Source organism: Momordica charantia (assembly GCF_013281855.1).
Source record: "Momordica charantia cultivar OHB3-1 chromosome 10 unlocalized genomic scaffold, Mcharantia_2.0 BLBB01000010.1, whole genome shotgun sequence".
Taxonomy (NCBI): Eukaryota; Viridiplantae; Streptophyta; class Magnoliopsida; order Cucurbitales; family Cucurbitaceae; genus Momordica; species Momordica charantia.
The window spans coordinates 21,720,070-21,735,968 of NW_028275158.1; the positions used below are offsets into that span (position 1 = coordinate 21,720,070).

At 32.9% G+C, this 15,899-nt stretch overlaps 1 protein-coding gene across 1 annotated transcript; it reads left to right on the forward strand.

The window, feature by feature from the left end:
• The first annotated feature begins 12,738 nt into the window (after positions 1-12,738).
• LOC111014857 (uncharacterized) lies at positions 12,739-14,587 on the forward strand. Its single transcript, XM_022289707.2, has 3 exons — positions 12,739-12,850; positions 13,630-13,755; positions 14,152-14,587. Exons 1-3 carry the CDS (start codon positions 12,816-12,818, stop codon positions 14,321-14,323), a joined length of 333 nt encoding a protein of 110 aa, XP_022145399.1. The 5' UTR covers positions 12,739-12,815; the 3' UTR covers positions 14,324-14,587.
• Positions 14,588-15,899: the final 1,312 nt, after the last annotated feature.

Sequence of the window (15,899 nt, forward strand, 5' to 3'; positions counted from 1 at the left end):
CCAATTAAAGAAATGGTATATATCATAATTAAAAAAAAAAAGATATAGAAGACCAAGATGAAGCAGAAATATTCTAATGTCATCCCATAGGTGTGTGACCGATTGAGAGATATTCAAGAATTGTTATCTTTTTGAGAATGAAGAATGCTTGATATAATTTATGATAACTAGAGAAACCCACTAAGTAGATAGTAAATAGAGTATTCACTATTTTTTTTCCTTTTTCTAATGCAGCCTCCATTAATATAATATCGTATGTAGAGATGAAATGACTTTACATTAATATAATATACTTTTATAAAGAAATGATCTTTGTTCCTCTAATTCTCAATTGAGAGAGAAACATTAAATTAATAACTTCCCATTTTCTATATAATGGTGGAAAAATGGTTGCATTTTAAAGATAAGTCCCATTGTGGTTATATATTATAAATTATTTTAAATCAAGAAGGGCATGCTGATTCACAAGGCACCTAATTAATGTGTTCCAATAATAATTCTAGATTGTTTTTGGTTCATGAAATGAGCTAAAGTCTTAAGAAGATCATGTTTGAAAAGTTGGTTATCGGGTGATCTTATCATTCTAGATATAGAAAGTAAAGAATTTTTATTAAACAAAATTTTATATCTGTGAGTGTTCTACTTAGAATATTTAGTGTTGGAAATTACTTAAGAATTAATTTTTAAAGTAGTCATCGTGAGTTTGAACACATATCTCTTGTTGGGAAAAAAAAAGAATAGATAAATAGATCTCCTGAAAGTTATGAACTATTTGATTTTCCCCTTCCACAGGCTAAAAGTAGATAAGTAAGTAACAATAATAAAGAAATAAGAGATGGAAATAAAAAGGTTTAACACCACAGGGATTATACTGGTTCGCTTCTATCTTGGGACTACGTCCGGTCTTCTGCGAAAAATCAGGTTCAATTATAGTTGGGAATATTACAATGAAGATTTCACTCAAGATATTACTATCTTGCTTCTAAGTAGCCTAACAATGGCTACCTAAGATTACACAATTGGAAATACTTTCATTAAACCCACGAGATACAAACTCCTTTTTCACATACTGCCCACAACCACTCAAGTCTCTCTTATTTGGATTCTGTACAAATGAAACCTTAACAAAAGGGTTTTATTTATAAAAGGTCAAATATCCAAATCTTTATAGGAAAACAATATTGTAATCCTTATAAGACAATAATATCCTATACTCCTTGTATGAATTCGTAGTATTGTTTGAAAATCATTTTCCTCATAGGACACAGATCATCTTCCATTATCCCAACACCTCTTAAGATTAAATAACCTATCACTCAACCCAAAAGTTTAAGCTGATGAGTTGGGTAAATTTAACTCGTATATACGGATTCTCAACAGTTCCCTCTCAATTTATCCTAACTCCTTTGAATAAGTGAGCTAGCCACATGATGATTACGATCTTGATTATAATCATCTTTAATCTATTTGTTTAAATTTTTTGAGTTCAAGATGATATTAGAATGAGAAGTTTTGAGTTAAATTTTCGAATATCTCTCCCATATCATTTGCTCTCTAGTTGATATTAATTCAGATACTGAGCTTTGTGTTGTGTAGATTAAACTAATATTTGAGCCAATATATAAAGCCTAAAGAGGAGTGTTACAAAAATATATATGACTTCAAGAGAATTCCAAATTTGGACCCTTATTAAATATTTCCTCGTAATCTTTACATAAGAACAGATCACATTAATATGATATCTCGTATCCAACTCGAATAACATTTATGAGCATTTAACATAATTTTGCTCGGCAGACTTAACCGATTAGATTATTTGTGGAAACCCATTAATTATATATAAATGAGAAGATATTGTTTAGGGTTTAGAATGGCAAGTGTTCCGACTTGAAAAAATTATTGGAGGCTGAAATAAATTTTTTTTTTTAAGTACAAACAAAAGGTAGAAAAATAAAAGTAAATTAGTAAAATTCTCTTCATGGAGAGGAAGATCGATAGTTAAAGCTCAAAAGGTCTAGAGGAGGTATGTCCTCAAGCCAAATTTATCGGGAGTGATTTCTCCTTGCATGTACTATTAAAGTGTTCGACTTCATTACAGCTTCCTATGAGCGTGAATTATTCTTCGGCTGATTTTTGCTTCCATTTTTTTTTCTGTTTCATTGATGATACAACAAAAGCCACATCAGTTGCTACATTCTTAATACAGCAACAAATGCTCAATCATCAGCCACCTCATTCTTAATACAGCAACAAATGCTCAATCATCAGCCACCTCACAGAACCAGCAGAATAAACAATTAAATCAAACTTCCTTGCATAGAAAATATGTGATTTCTCCGTATCAGTAGCTTTAATTAGTTACCTTATACAGTAGGCTCATATTTGGATATATTATTTAAACCTCATATGGAAAGGATTACAATTCTGCTCTATTATATTTACTCTTCTTTATCGTTGCAAGTTTACCTTACTTAGCTCAAGAATGTATACTACCATACTATTAGCCTTATACAGCAGCTCACAGTTCCCTTATACAAGAACTCTAAATTGAAATGTTTCTAAAACAATGGAAAGTGATCAGCCCACCAAATCATTATGTAAATGCAATTCTTACCGTTGAGATTGCTGACTATTAGGGCCAGCTAAAATCTTGCACTATTTTTACTTTCTTTCCTTTATTGAAGAACCCCTTCGAGCGGTATTTTGTAATGTATATAATCACCATGGATCAAGATCAGAAACATAGAGAATTCTACTAAAATTGTCTTGTTGGTCCATTGATTCTTTTATGGTATCAGAGCTAGCTCGAAGGAATTACTTTTTTGTCGATCCTTAAACACCCCTACTATTAGTCATGGCTAAACAAGAGACAATTCTTACAATCCAATCTTTTCACCAATGCTCAAGTCTCATATCAATCAAATTAAGTGTGTCAAACTACCTACTTTGGAAGTCGTAAGTTCTACCACTAGTGAGGAGTTTGGGAATTGAAGACCACCTCAAGGAAAGTAAGAAACCAGAGGAGCTCTTGACTGACAAAGATGGAGAAACTATTCCAAATCCTCAATACAACATTTGGCTCAACAATGATGGCCTTCTAACCTCTTGGCTTCTAGGCATCATAACTGAGGATGCGTTGGCCACAATTGAAGGAACAGATTCAGCATATCAAATGTGGAAATCTCTAGAAGAACAACTCCTCACCGTTACAAAAGAAAACGAAATTCACCTCAATGAAGCCATCCTGAGTCTAAAAAAGGGAAGTCTCTCTTTAGATTAGTATTTGAAGAAAACTAAATCGTTTTGTGATCAACTTGCAGCTATGAAGAAACCAGCGGATGATCTCACAAAGGTGTTTCACGTTGCTAGAGGACTAGGAGCTAAATACCATGGATTTAAAACAGCCATGTTGTCCAAAGCACCATATCCAACCTATAATGAGTTCATCCTAGCTCTTAAAGCACATGAGGTAATGATAAATGCTGATAACGACGAGGAAAAGATGTCATAACTTGACCACAATCAAGCATTTTTTGCCCAAAAAGGAAGAGGCAGAGGCAGAGGAAGAAATTTCTCTTCTAAAGGAAGAGGTTTCCCTCAAGGCAGACAAATCGCTCCTGAAAATGCAGGTTACACAAGTCCTCATAAAACGAGCTCTTTCCAAGGGAGACACAAAGACTCAGGTTTGTCCAATTCCCCCTTTCACAAAAATGAGAGACTGACATGTCAAATCTGTGGTAAAGGAAACCATAATGCATTGGAATGCTGGAATAGATTTGATAACTCATTCCAATCAGAAGATGTTCCCAAAGCCTTGGCTGCACTGAACCTAAATGAAGGAGCAGACCCTCTCTTGTGTGCTGATTCAGGTGCTACCTCACATATCTTGAATGATCCAAGTAAGATCCTTACCTATCAACCTTATAAAGGAAAAGAAAAAATATTTGTAGGGAATGAAAATCAACTTAACATATCACATATTGGACAAGGCAAAATAATCACTAATTACAAAGATCTTAAGTTGGAAAATGTTCTAATTGGGCCAGAAATTAAAAAAAAAATCTAATCTCTATTAGTAAACTCACACAAGATAATGATTGCACCATCACTTTTCTTGCTGATAAATTTGTTATAAAGAACAAACAGGGGCGGATTCTTGCTGAAGGAGCAAAGAAAGGAGGGTTGTATGCACTTGATGAGCAGAAACAAAGACAAGAAGCCATGGTTGCAATATCTTCTCAAAATAAGGCTGATTCATCCATATGGCATAGAAGAATGGGACATGTGAATCACAACTCTCTCAAACTTTTAAGCGAACAAAGTCTGATAAACGTGTCCTGTTGGACAAAGCAAGAAAAAATATGTGAAAGCTGTCAAATGGGAAAAAGTTGCAGATTACCCTTTGAATCAAATCACGTTTTAAGTTTATTTCCATTAGAAAAAATACATTGTGATTTGTGGGGCCCAACTCCTATTATTTCCTGCCAAAACTTCAAATATTATGCATGTTTTGTTGATGAGTATTCAAGATTCACTTGGCTATACCCTCTTAAAAAGAAAATCAGATTTTTTCTCTTGTTTTAAAAGGTTCAAAATGCTAGTTGAAAATCAATTTGACAGGAAAATCAAAGTATTTCAAAGTGATGGAGGTGGTGAGTTCACCTCTTTTGAGCTCAAGAAACTCTTGGAAGGAAGTGGGATACACCATCAATTCTCTTGTCCATTTACACCTCAACAAAATGGGGTGGTGGAGAGGAAACATCGTCATATTGTAGAAACAGGTTTAACTCTTATGTTTCAATCTAATATGCCTTTAAAATATTGGGTTGATGCATTCCTCACTGCCGTGTATCTCATTAATAGAATGTCATCCAAGGCTCTTAATGAGCAAATTCCATTTCAAAAATTGTTTCAAAAGACTCCTAATTATAGTGGCATCAAGGTATTTGGATGTAAATGCTTCCCTTATCTTAGAAACTATGGTAAACATAAGTTTTCAAAAAGAACATATCCATGTGTTTTCATCGGATATAGTCCTATACACAAAGGATATAGGTGTCTAGATCCGAGAAGTAATAGAGTATACATATCTCGCCATGTGATCTTTGATGAAGAATGTTATCCTTTAACTAACAATGCACAACACACAAACAATACACACCTTGTAGCTACTGAATTCTCAGGTTTTGAAGAATGGGAGAACACATCGGAAGAATCAAACAAGGCAAAATCACAGCCAACAACTCTTGGAGAGCCAATCAAAACCTCACACTGTTGTGACATAGAGAATAACAGTAGTTCACAAGAAGGGTCAATTGAGGAAAAAGATCATTTTCAAGAAAATAACAGGCCGCAGGAGATTATAATTGAGGAAGAAAATATTTCACCTACTACCAACACAGGAGATGATACTCAACGAATAGAAGAGTCTACCTCAAACAACAGAACACCCATCTTCAACAAACACAATGAGCATTCTCATCTCCTTAACCTTCCTAACTCTAATATATCAAATTCTAACAATCTTCCAGATATTAGCAAACAGTTATATGTGGATCTTAACTTACATTCTGCCGGTGAACAAAATTCTGCAGGTGAACAAAATGATAGTAGTACAAGAACATCACATCCAGAAGGCTTATGCCAAATTCCATCGGGTCATCACATGGTTACAAGAAGAAAATTAGCCCAAAATCCAAACTTTGACCATGAATTACACCAAGCTATACAAAAGACAAAAACCACTACCAAACAAATCCAATCTCTCCTTACCACCAACAACACCGAAGAACCCAAATCATATAAGACAGCTCTCCAAATACCTCATTGGAAATTAGCGATGGAAGAAGAAATGCAAGCACTCATCCAAAACCACACTTGGGACCTAGTGCCAAAACCAAGCAACATCAACACCATTGGATCCAAATGTATTTTTAAGACTAAACTTAAGGAGGATGGAAGTATTGAACGATACAAAGCACAACTAGTGGCGCAAGGCTACTCACAAGTTGAAGGACTTGACTACGAAGAAACATTTAGCCCCGTCGTTAAGGCTTCTACAATACGAATTATTTTAGCCATTGCTACAAGTTTGAACTGGACTTTAAGACAATTGGATGTAAATAATGCATTTCTTCATGGGACACTCAAAGAAACAGTATACATGACACAACCACCGGGATACCAGAACTCCAAGTTTCCTCATCACGTGTGTAAGCTCAACAAATCAATATATGGATTGAAACAAGCCCCAAGAGCATGGTTGAAAGGCTCTCAAAATATCTCCTTCACCTTGGTTTCATGTGTTGTAGATCTGACTCTTCAATGTTTATTTTTAAACAACATTCCTTTACCTTAATTATGTTAATATATGTTGATGACATAATTTTGACAGGAAATGATAGCAATGACATTCAACACCTTGTAGACCAACTTGGAGATGAATTCGCAATCAAGGACCTCGGGAGATTACATTATTTTCTCGGAATAGAAGTGCACACTACAAATCAAGGATTATTTCTCTCACAAACCAAATATTCGAAAGAAATCCTCCAAAAGACTAACATGGAGACAGTGACTGATGGTTTTGCTGAACGCACGCACTAAGCGTGGTAACAATTATATAGATGCAAGCGCACACCTGTCAGAGTAATATAAAATGGATGGAGTATCCAAGTATCGATCCTCAAGGACTTCTAAATAATTTCCAAACTCTAAAGTTTTAAAGAATAGTGAATGTGGGAATGAGTGATTCTTGTAAAATGGGAAGTGGTCACAAATAATGGTTTTGGATTTGGGATTTGGACTTATAATGATAAAACCTAGCCCGAATTACTTCAAGTTAGCCAACAAAGAATCAAGGACATGCTAAGGACAATATGCATTTTACTTTAGAAACCAACGACTACGTTTCTCACTTGACTTATGTCTAAGCAAGTTCAAAGTCCTAAGACATTCCCTAATATGTCTATTATGAGATATATCTTAGTTTTAGGATGGAAATAGTCGCAACCTCGGGTTAAGGTCCTATGTCTAGGCTACTTAAGCGGAACCCTTATGTCTAAGGCGCTCCTCTCCTCGGTTTAACCACTCAACAATGCAAATAAGCAACCTTTTCTGTATTGACTTGTTAAGACTTACAGTGGCCTTCTCTAAATCCTAACTTTTTGGGAAAACATATTGAGCAATGAATGGAAAGCAAAAACACTACTTCTTAGCAACCCTTTTTAGACATAAAAGGCTAACTATCCATAACCGAGCTAGAGACGGGAATTTAGAAAGACATATTGAAGAAAATACAGCAAGTAAAATGGTTGAATGTGGAATGCATGTGTGAAAAACAAAAGTTAACTAACGGAGAGTTTTTATCGGGGTTGAGAGCTTCGCCCTTCTCTTTCAAGCAAGGGGGAGTGTCACGTGCTCTTTCCTCCAAAAACACAACTCTCTTAACTAAAAATAAAGTAAAGGCAAAGGGAAGATAAGCAAAGTGCTAGATTTTTATATATTTGAATAAGTAGAAAATAACTAAGTACAAATGGAAACAAAACAAAGCTCAATAAAGGAATGTAAAGTACTCGGGATTTAAAAACCAAAAGCAACTAATGAAAGCAACTCAAAAGTACTTAGAAAGCAACAAAGAAACACTAAAAATGATCAAGAGAAGGAAGCAAGGCTTGATGAATTTGGTGGAGAAGTTGCTGGAATTTATAGCTGTGCAAAATTGGTTAGGTAGGTCCTAAAACGATGGTGAATCACCCATTTCCAACTCATTTGACTGACTAAATCGTGCTCAAACTGATAGTGGAACACTTCTTCTACACGTATGCATCGGTTGGAACCACCAAAACGCATGGGAAGACGCGTTTCATTAAGGGCAAAGTTGGAAGAAAAACTGTTTTTCTGCAGGCACGCAGGCGCCTGGCGTCTCCCATGATGCTTTTTCCGTCTTTTTGCTTCTTTTGATTAATTTGCACTCCCAAATGGTCCTAAAATGTCATAAATACAATATAAGCCAACCACAAACCATAATATATGAATTTTGCATGAATTGGAATTCAAACGACCGAGAAAAATCCGAAACAAAGCTGAAACATAGTAAAAACAGCATCTAAAACCTTTTTTTTACGCATGTGAACAAGCGTAATCAGACAGCATCGCACTTCAACACCCCAATGGCATTAAATAGTGCAGTTGAATTCCCAAAGGACCAAGATCCAGTTGATGCTACTCTATATAGAAGTATTGTGGGCTCATTACAATATTTGACCCTATCACGACCAGATATCACACAAGCTGTCAATAAAGTTTGTCAGCACCTTCAAAATCCCATGGGTCAAAACTTCCAAGCCGTCAAACGAATTCTAAGATACATCAAAGGGACAACGGTATACTTTTCCATAAAAATAGTCCCTTAAATTTATATGGTTTTTGTGATGCAGATTGGTGAGGATGTCAAGAAACTCGACGAAGCACGACAGGATTTTGTATTTTTCTTGGAGCCAATTGTATATCATGGTCCTCAAAGAAACAACCCACCGTCGCAAGATCAAGCTCAGAAGCAGAATATAGATCAATGGCAAGTACAACTGCTGAACTCACATGGATAACCTTCATCCTAAGAGATATAGGAATCAAACTCCTTCAACCACCACAATTGTTTTGTGACAACCTGAGTGCTCTTCAAATGTCTATCAATCTTGTGTTCCATGCTAGAACTAAACACATCGAGATGGACTATCACTTTGTTAGAGAAAAGGTGGCATTGGGATCACTCGTCACTCGGTATGTTCCATCTACTGAACAACTAGCAGACATCTTTATTAAGCCTCTCGCCAAGACTCCCTTTCGAAATCTACGGTCCAAACTTGGAGTTCACGCTCTAGCACACTCCAGTTTGAGGAAGAATGAAAACTTAGATGATGATGACACATCAGCACAATCCACTTCAGCAATCCAATCACCTCCAGCCCAACATGATGAGAATATACACACAAAGATGATTCCCACGGAAGCCCACTAATTGACATCAACAAGGCAACAAAGCAATTATAATTACCATACATAGCAGGTGGTATATTAGCCTTATACAGCAGCTCACAGTTCCCTTATACAAGAACTCTAAATTGGAATGTTTCTAAAACAATGGAAAGCGATCAGCCCACCAAATCATTATGTAAGTGCAATTCTTACCATTGAGATTGCTGACTATTAGGGCCAGCTAAAATCTTGCACTATTTTTACTTTCTTTCCTTTATTGAAGAACCCCTTCGAGCGATATAGCGATATTTTTAATGTATATAATCACCATGGATCAAGATCAGAAACATAGAGAATTCTACTAAAAGTGTCTTGTTGGTCCATTGATTCTTTTACATACTGTATATTTACATAGGTTTTCTACTTCAACTTTCATTCAAGAAATGGAAATGGTAAAACAAACGAGAGATATTTTTCACTACTTTGAAATTAAAATAAAAGATATGAATAGAACAAAATTAAAGACAACTAATCCTTCAGAGAGGATGACTAAAACTCAAATATAAAAAAATGGGGCTTGTGTCCGTGTTACTGTGATTTTACTCACTGATGCTCCAACAACGAGGTTACTCTAGCCAAAAGGTTTTTAAAACTAGTGGCCAAAGTGACGTGGCCTCCCAGATTGCTCAGATTTTGATGCTAATCCAAAGTCCATTTGAATCAACGATATATCATAACAATTTTTTGTCATATTAGGTGAATCTTATCCCTTCAAAAATACATCTAATACAAGTTAAAGTCGTCCTCTTCCTATTACAATCTCTCGAAAGTTAATAAAGAGTTTAACATGGTGAACAAACACATTGAACTTAAAAATGCAAAATAAACTTTAACTAAGTAGAAACAACTTTATAAAGATCCACAATCCCTTAATGTGTATTTAGCTACTTAACTCCATAATGAAGAAGAGGGAAGAAGAAAATACAAAACATGAACTAAAGAATACAAAAGAAGAAGAAAATGAAGAATAGCAGCAGCACTTGTATCAGCTCCCTTTTTGTCTTCTTTAAGTTCCTCCTAAACAAAATGTAAGAATCTTTCGTCCTCTCTTGTACGTCTTGCTCTCTCTAGGAATTGATGAGGCGATCGTTCTGACATAAGACTCACGATAGAGATCATAAAAGTGAGAGAGATCATAATATAAGACTTACGATAGAGATCATAAAGTATTGTCGGGAATGAAAATGGTAGAAAGAAGGAGACAAATGAAAATTAATATTTTAGACGGAGAATATTAGAGAGAACGAGGAAATAATATTAATATTCTATAGACGAAAATTTTAGAGAGAATAATAAGATAAATATTTTTAGAACTAATAAATTTGAGAGAGATATATAAATTTTTAAAAGAAAGATATGTCAAAGGGAGAAAAGAAAAAAGAGAAGATGCATTAATTTTTTTTTTACGGAAAAAAGGTTACTAAGAGAATTTCAAAAATGCTTTTAAAAAGTAGAACATTTTTTAAACATTTTACTAATTTCTCATAGTATAACAAATTAAACATCAGGTAGAAGGAAAAATTGTCCAAGTAGCTCAAAGAGAGGACATGATTAGAGTTTTCTCTTATTTATATTTTTCTTGATTCAATTCAATTTGAATTAAATCATCAATAAAACAAAAGTTTAATATGATTGGTTAAGTAAATTTATCTTTTATTCATACTATAACAAATGTTCATTTGTGTCCTTCAAAGTTAACACAAAACTTAAAAAGTGATTATTAATATTAATTGAATCGAAAATGATACTTCAAAATTTATGCACTAACAACCATCCATAATGTGAAGAATAATTCTCTAAAAATAAGTATAAGAAAAATGAATTTCAACAACCTTATTGAACTATTATAGAAAATACCCGAAAAAAATAACTATAAGTTAAAATTATATATATGTATATACCTTGATCTACAATTCATATATATATGGTTATACAAACAAAATTCCACATATAATCATCACACTCATGTCTCAGCCAGTTTGAAATTTATATGTTTAAAATGTGATCATTTTTCCCACCATTGTACATCAAATGAGAAATTATTTAATGTCTTTCTAAAGTGGGAATTAGAGAAACATGCTTAAAAACTATGTAAAAAATTATAGTAATGCAAGGTCGATTCAGAACCCATTTCATCTCTCAATCTCATGCTTAAAAAAAAAGCCCAAAATAAAATATATGCACTTTAGTTTATGGATTTTATTTTTGTATAAATTAATCATGCAAATATCTCTGATAAAGGGAAGAATAATGTTTGTAATCATGTTTCAAATATTTTTAATTCTCTTTTTTTCATGTGGGCCGACTTAAAGCACCGATCACACCGTAGAGGATTAAAGAATTCATTTCTCAGTCCGGGACACCAGACACTCCACATTTTTAGGATGATGGTATAATATTGTTCTTCACTTATATATCCACGATCTTCTTTTTACGATTCTTCCTTGAACTAAGTACTACTGAGTCTTCTCTTAAATAGTCATCCATCTGTCCAACTCTTATTCAAATCAACGATCCTCTACCCTAGTGACTACTATTTTCCAACTCCCACCACTTCTTTGTTTGACACTTGAGGATTCTACCAACATGGTTAAGTCAAGGACATGGCTCTAATACCACCTGTTAGGGACAACGAACCCTTCATATTTCCATAATGATATGATATTGTATGTTTTGGGCCTAAAAAGTCTAAAACCAATAGGGATGTTGCCGCTCACTTATATATACTCATAATCTTCCCATTATTTAGTCATTGTGGGGATTTGGTCGCATTCCAAACACCTTGTCTCCAAAAAATTATTGGAAGGGAAAAGTTCCTCCAATCTTCTACCACGATCCCCATCTAAAATTGGGATTCCTCACATCATTGGGAGGGGACCTCACTCAATTGGAAATTTTGTCATTTCTAATATAGAAGCATGAAAATAAAAGTTTGTAAAGATAGAGGGAGTTTTAGAAATAGTAAATTTAACCATCATGGGTGGCTCATATATGGTCTAAAGAGGCAAATTTAGCTGAATAAAAAAAGATTTAGAGTTTAGTTTGAGTTTCTATTAGGTCCCTAGATTTTAAAATATTAACATTTTTACTTTTGAATTTTACATGGCGGTCACTTAAAATAAACATTTTAACATGTAAATATTTAAACGATTTAAGTTAAGATTAAATAGATCCATCAACATTTAAGTCACCATTTCGATAGAGTTATCAGCGAAGACGTCATGTGAGAGAGCAAAAGTAAGTAATAGTGAAAATTTATGAGCAAAAGTATTAACATTTTAAACTAGAGATTAGACGAAAACTAAACTCAAAAATTAAGGTATAGAAGTATAAAATTTTGAAAATCAGTAACCAATAAAAACTAAACTCAAAATTTTAGGACCAAATAAAAAACAACTCAAAATTCAAGATTAGAAACGTGATATTTTAAATTTTAGGGACTAAATAGAAATTAAGTTAATATAGTGGAAAAAATGTAATTTTTCCAATAAATAAAAAGGTGTGGACTTGGAGACATTATTATAATTAAGACAATTCCAGACCATCAAAAGTGCAGCCAAAGAGATAAGTATGCTAAAATATCATAAGCACACAATGACCAATTTATCCTCAATAAAAACAAGAGTTAGGAGGAGACATTTTGGGGTATTTATGTCATTTCACACTCAATCCCAGAAAATTCCTCTTAAAAATGAATACAAATAAGGATGAAGGCACTCTCCCATTAACACACAAAAAAAAAAAAGAAAAAAAAAGAGCTCTCAGAAATTTCAGAGAAAATGGAGAGTGAAGCAAAAAGCAATCAATCTCTTGGGTAATTTCTCCCCATCTCTAATATGTTTTAATCTCTTCATTTTATTTATTATTTATTTAAGTTTACTTTAATTACCACAATGTATTTTTAGATTAGATTATGATACGATATGAATCTTCGTACATAATTATGGATGTTAATTTAAACATAGCTCAAAAGATAAGGTACCTATTATCATCTTAAAAGTCGATATTCGATTCTTCGCCTTAACAAGTGTTCCTATTCATAAGAAACAACATTATTTGATTCTTGTTTCCATGTAATAATTAGTAACTAATATAGATATTGAGAAAAGAAAAACTTTTTTTCCAAACAAGAAGGGAGAGAGAAATTTCTAGGGGTTAAGAATGTTTTCCTTTAAATATTTCATGGTATTTGATTCCATGTCATTAAGTGTTTTTCAAAATGTTTTTATTAAAAGATTAAAACTTATTGGATAAAAAAAAATCAAGGTATTCCTTAAAATATTCTTAATATTTTTAAAATTAATAAAAAGAGGTCTAATAGTAAATTTGCCATGATTTAAATCAATATAGGCATACAAGTAGTGATTCTATATTATTTTATTTTTGAAATGATATATCCACAGTTACTTTTAAAATATATATATATTCTTTACGATGAGTGGGATAGAGATTCGAACTCATAACCAATTGATCTGTGAGAATTACTAATTATTGCTGAGTTAAGTTCATTTAAAATATATATATTTAAATTTTCCAAAAAATCAATTATATATATATATATATATATATTTTGTTCTTTTTGTTTCTATTTAGTGCGGCAGGAATTGGGAAGGCATATTGCAAATGTGGGGAAGGTTGGAAATGTGAGATCAAAATGACACAAGGCCCTGATGCTGGCAAGACCTTTGTTAATTGTGGCAACAACTGCATCTGTATAATGTAAGTCAAACCCGTCATTTCCTTAAATCATCAATAGACGACCTAAAAGTTTTAGTAAGTTAGAATAAATTTGAGCATATAAGCTTGAATCAACCTGACCTCAAGAAAGGAAGTTATATATATATTGCTTTTACCACTGAGTTAATGCTTTACATATGAGCTTTAAATTCACAATTTCTATCACTTTTGTCCAACAACTCAAATACATGTTTACATAAATTCAAAAATTTTAATCTCAAACTTCATAAATCCAGATTTACTACCACCATGAACCAAACGTCCCTTTAGTTTGATGAATTGAGATAAAGTTCAATCTCTTAAATGCATGATCAGTCGGATTACTTTAGATTTCGGGTTTTGGATTTAGGGTTTTCTCACACCATTGATTTTGAACAGAGAAGGGACAGCTGAAGGGGAAGTCAAGTTGCAGCAATTGGCAGAGGAGAGCAATTTGGAAGGGGCAACTTGTGAGTGTGGTGAAGGATGGAGCTGCACCATCTCCAAGATTGAAGCCACCAAGTCCTTTGCCAAGTGTGCTGGAGATTGTTCCTGCATCACTATTGCTTGATTTATGATTTACGATCACGTCGATAACTATTTCGTTTTTAGTTTTCTACAAGTTTTAAAACAAAAAATAAGTTGAGAAAACTTTTTTTTATTTTAAAATTTGACTTAGATTTTAAAAACGTTTTTAAAATGTACTTGATCTCTGTATTTTCAAAATAATGTCTGAGTTTGGTTTGTGTTCTGTCATTGTACTTTTAATTTTGTCTGTGTAAATGTCTTCTTAGTGCATAAATGAATATAAAACACATTGCTATGTTTTGTTAAATGGTTTACGAAAAATTAATAGGTTAGACTTTAAATCGATTTCTTATGTGCGAAATGTTTGGGACTTAAAAGAATAGTTAAAAATTATTGGACTAAAATATAAATTTATAAAATACATGGAGATGAAAAATTTAGAAAAGATAATGATAAATATTTAAAATGTTAACATTTTACCAAGAAAAATAATTTCTTTAGAGAGATATTTATGAAAAACAAATTTAGAGAGAAAAAATGGGTTAGAAATCAATATGAAAAAAAAAATTGAGTATTACAAGGAAAGAAAAAGAGATTTTGAAAAAGAAAAATCTATTTTTTAAAACGAAATAGTTATTGAACGAGTCCTAGACATTTTATTTTAAAAATTAAATCCTAATAAAAGAATATATATACATGGTCTCTCCTCCTTTTCTTCCTCACATGGTCTCACTTTCTCTCTCAAATGGTTCTCCCTCGTCTACCTTTGCACACAGAGGATAAAGTTTCAAAAGCAATTCCTTTCATTTCAATATTTTCATGGATGTTCTAAAGCGTGTATAAAATTAAAAGTTAGATTTATAATGGCCAACATCATGTTAGAATATTGGGAGAATTTTAGATGAAAATATTGCTGTGCTGTAGAAGAATCACTACTGCAATTTCGACACAACCACGATACTACATCGTATGTTGTTGATTGCTTCTCAAGATTAACACAACTTCAATTAATTTGATCACACAAATAGTTGTAAGCCATAAAAAAATGTCCTTTCATCCTTCGTAAACTAAATAGAAATTGAAATTGATACTAAAAATTGAAATGTTTTCGTGGAAATACAAAGGTAGAGGAATGAGAATCGCAGAGAGAGAAAACTAGACCAAGAGAGGAGGAAAAGTGGGAGATGGTAAAAGTTTTTTTTTTTTTTTTTTTAGGATTTGATTTTTAAAATAGAAAGTTTATGTGTGAATTTTTTCAATTGCCAAATTTTCAGAGATTTAATTTTTGTAATTAAAAATTTACAAGTTTAAGAGTGAAATTGTAACAATGAAATTACAATAATCATCGTGTGGTTTGTACTATTTGCCCTAAAATAAAATGAACTTTATGTATCTCGAAACTGTAACTTAAATCTGATCGAGAGAGATTGAAATTAATTATACAAAATATAATATAATTTTTTTAAAGAAAAGAAAAGAGTGTAAAAGGAGAGAAAACGAAAGGAAATTTGGGTTTGGGCCTGGCTAACTGGCCCAACCCAATGTAAAGAAAAATGAAACAAATATAACTCATATCTAAGTATGTAAAATGTACAGAAATTGTATAGTTGGTCTTACCC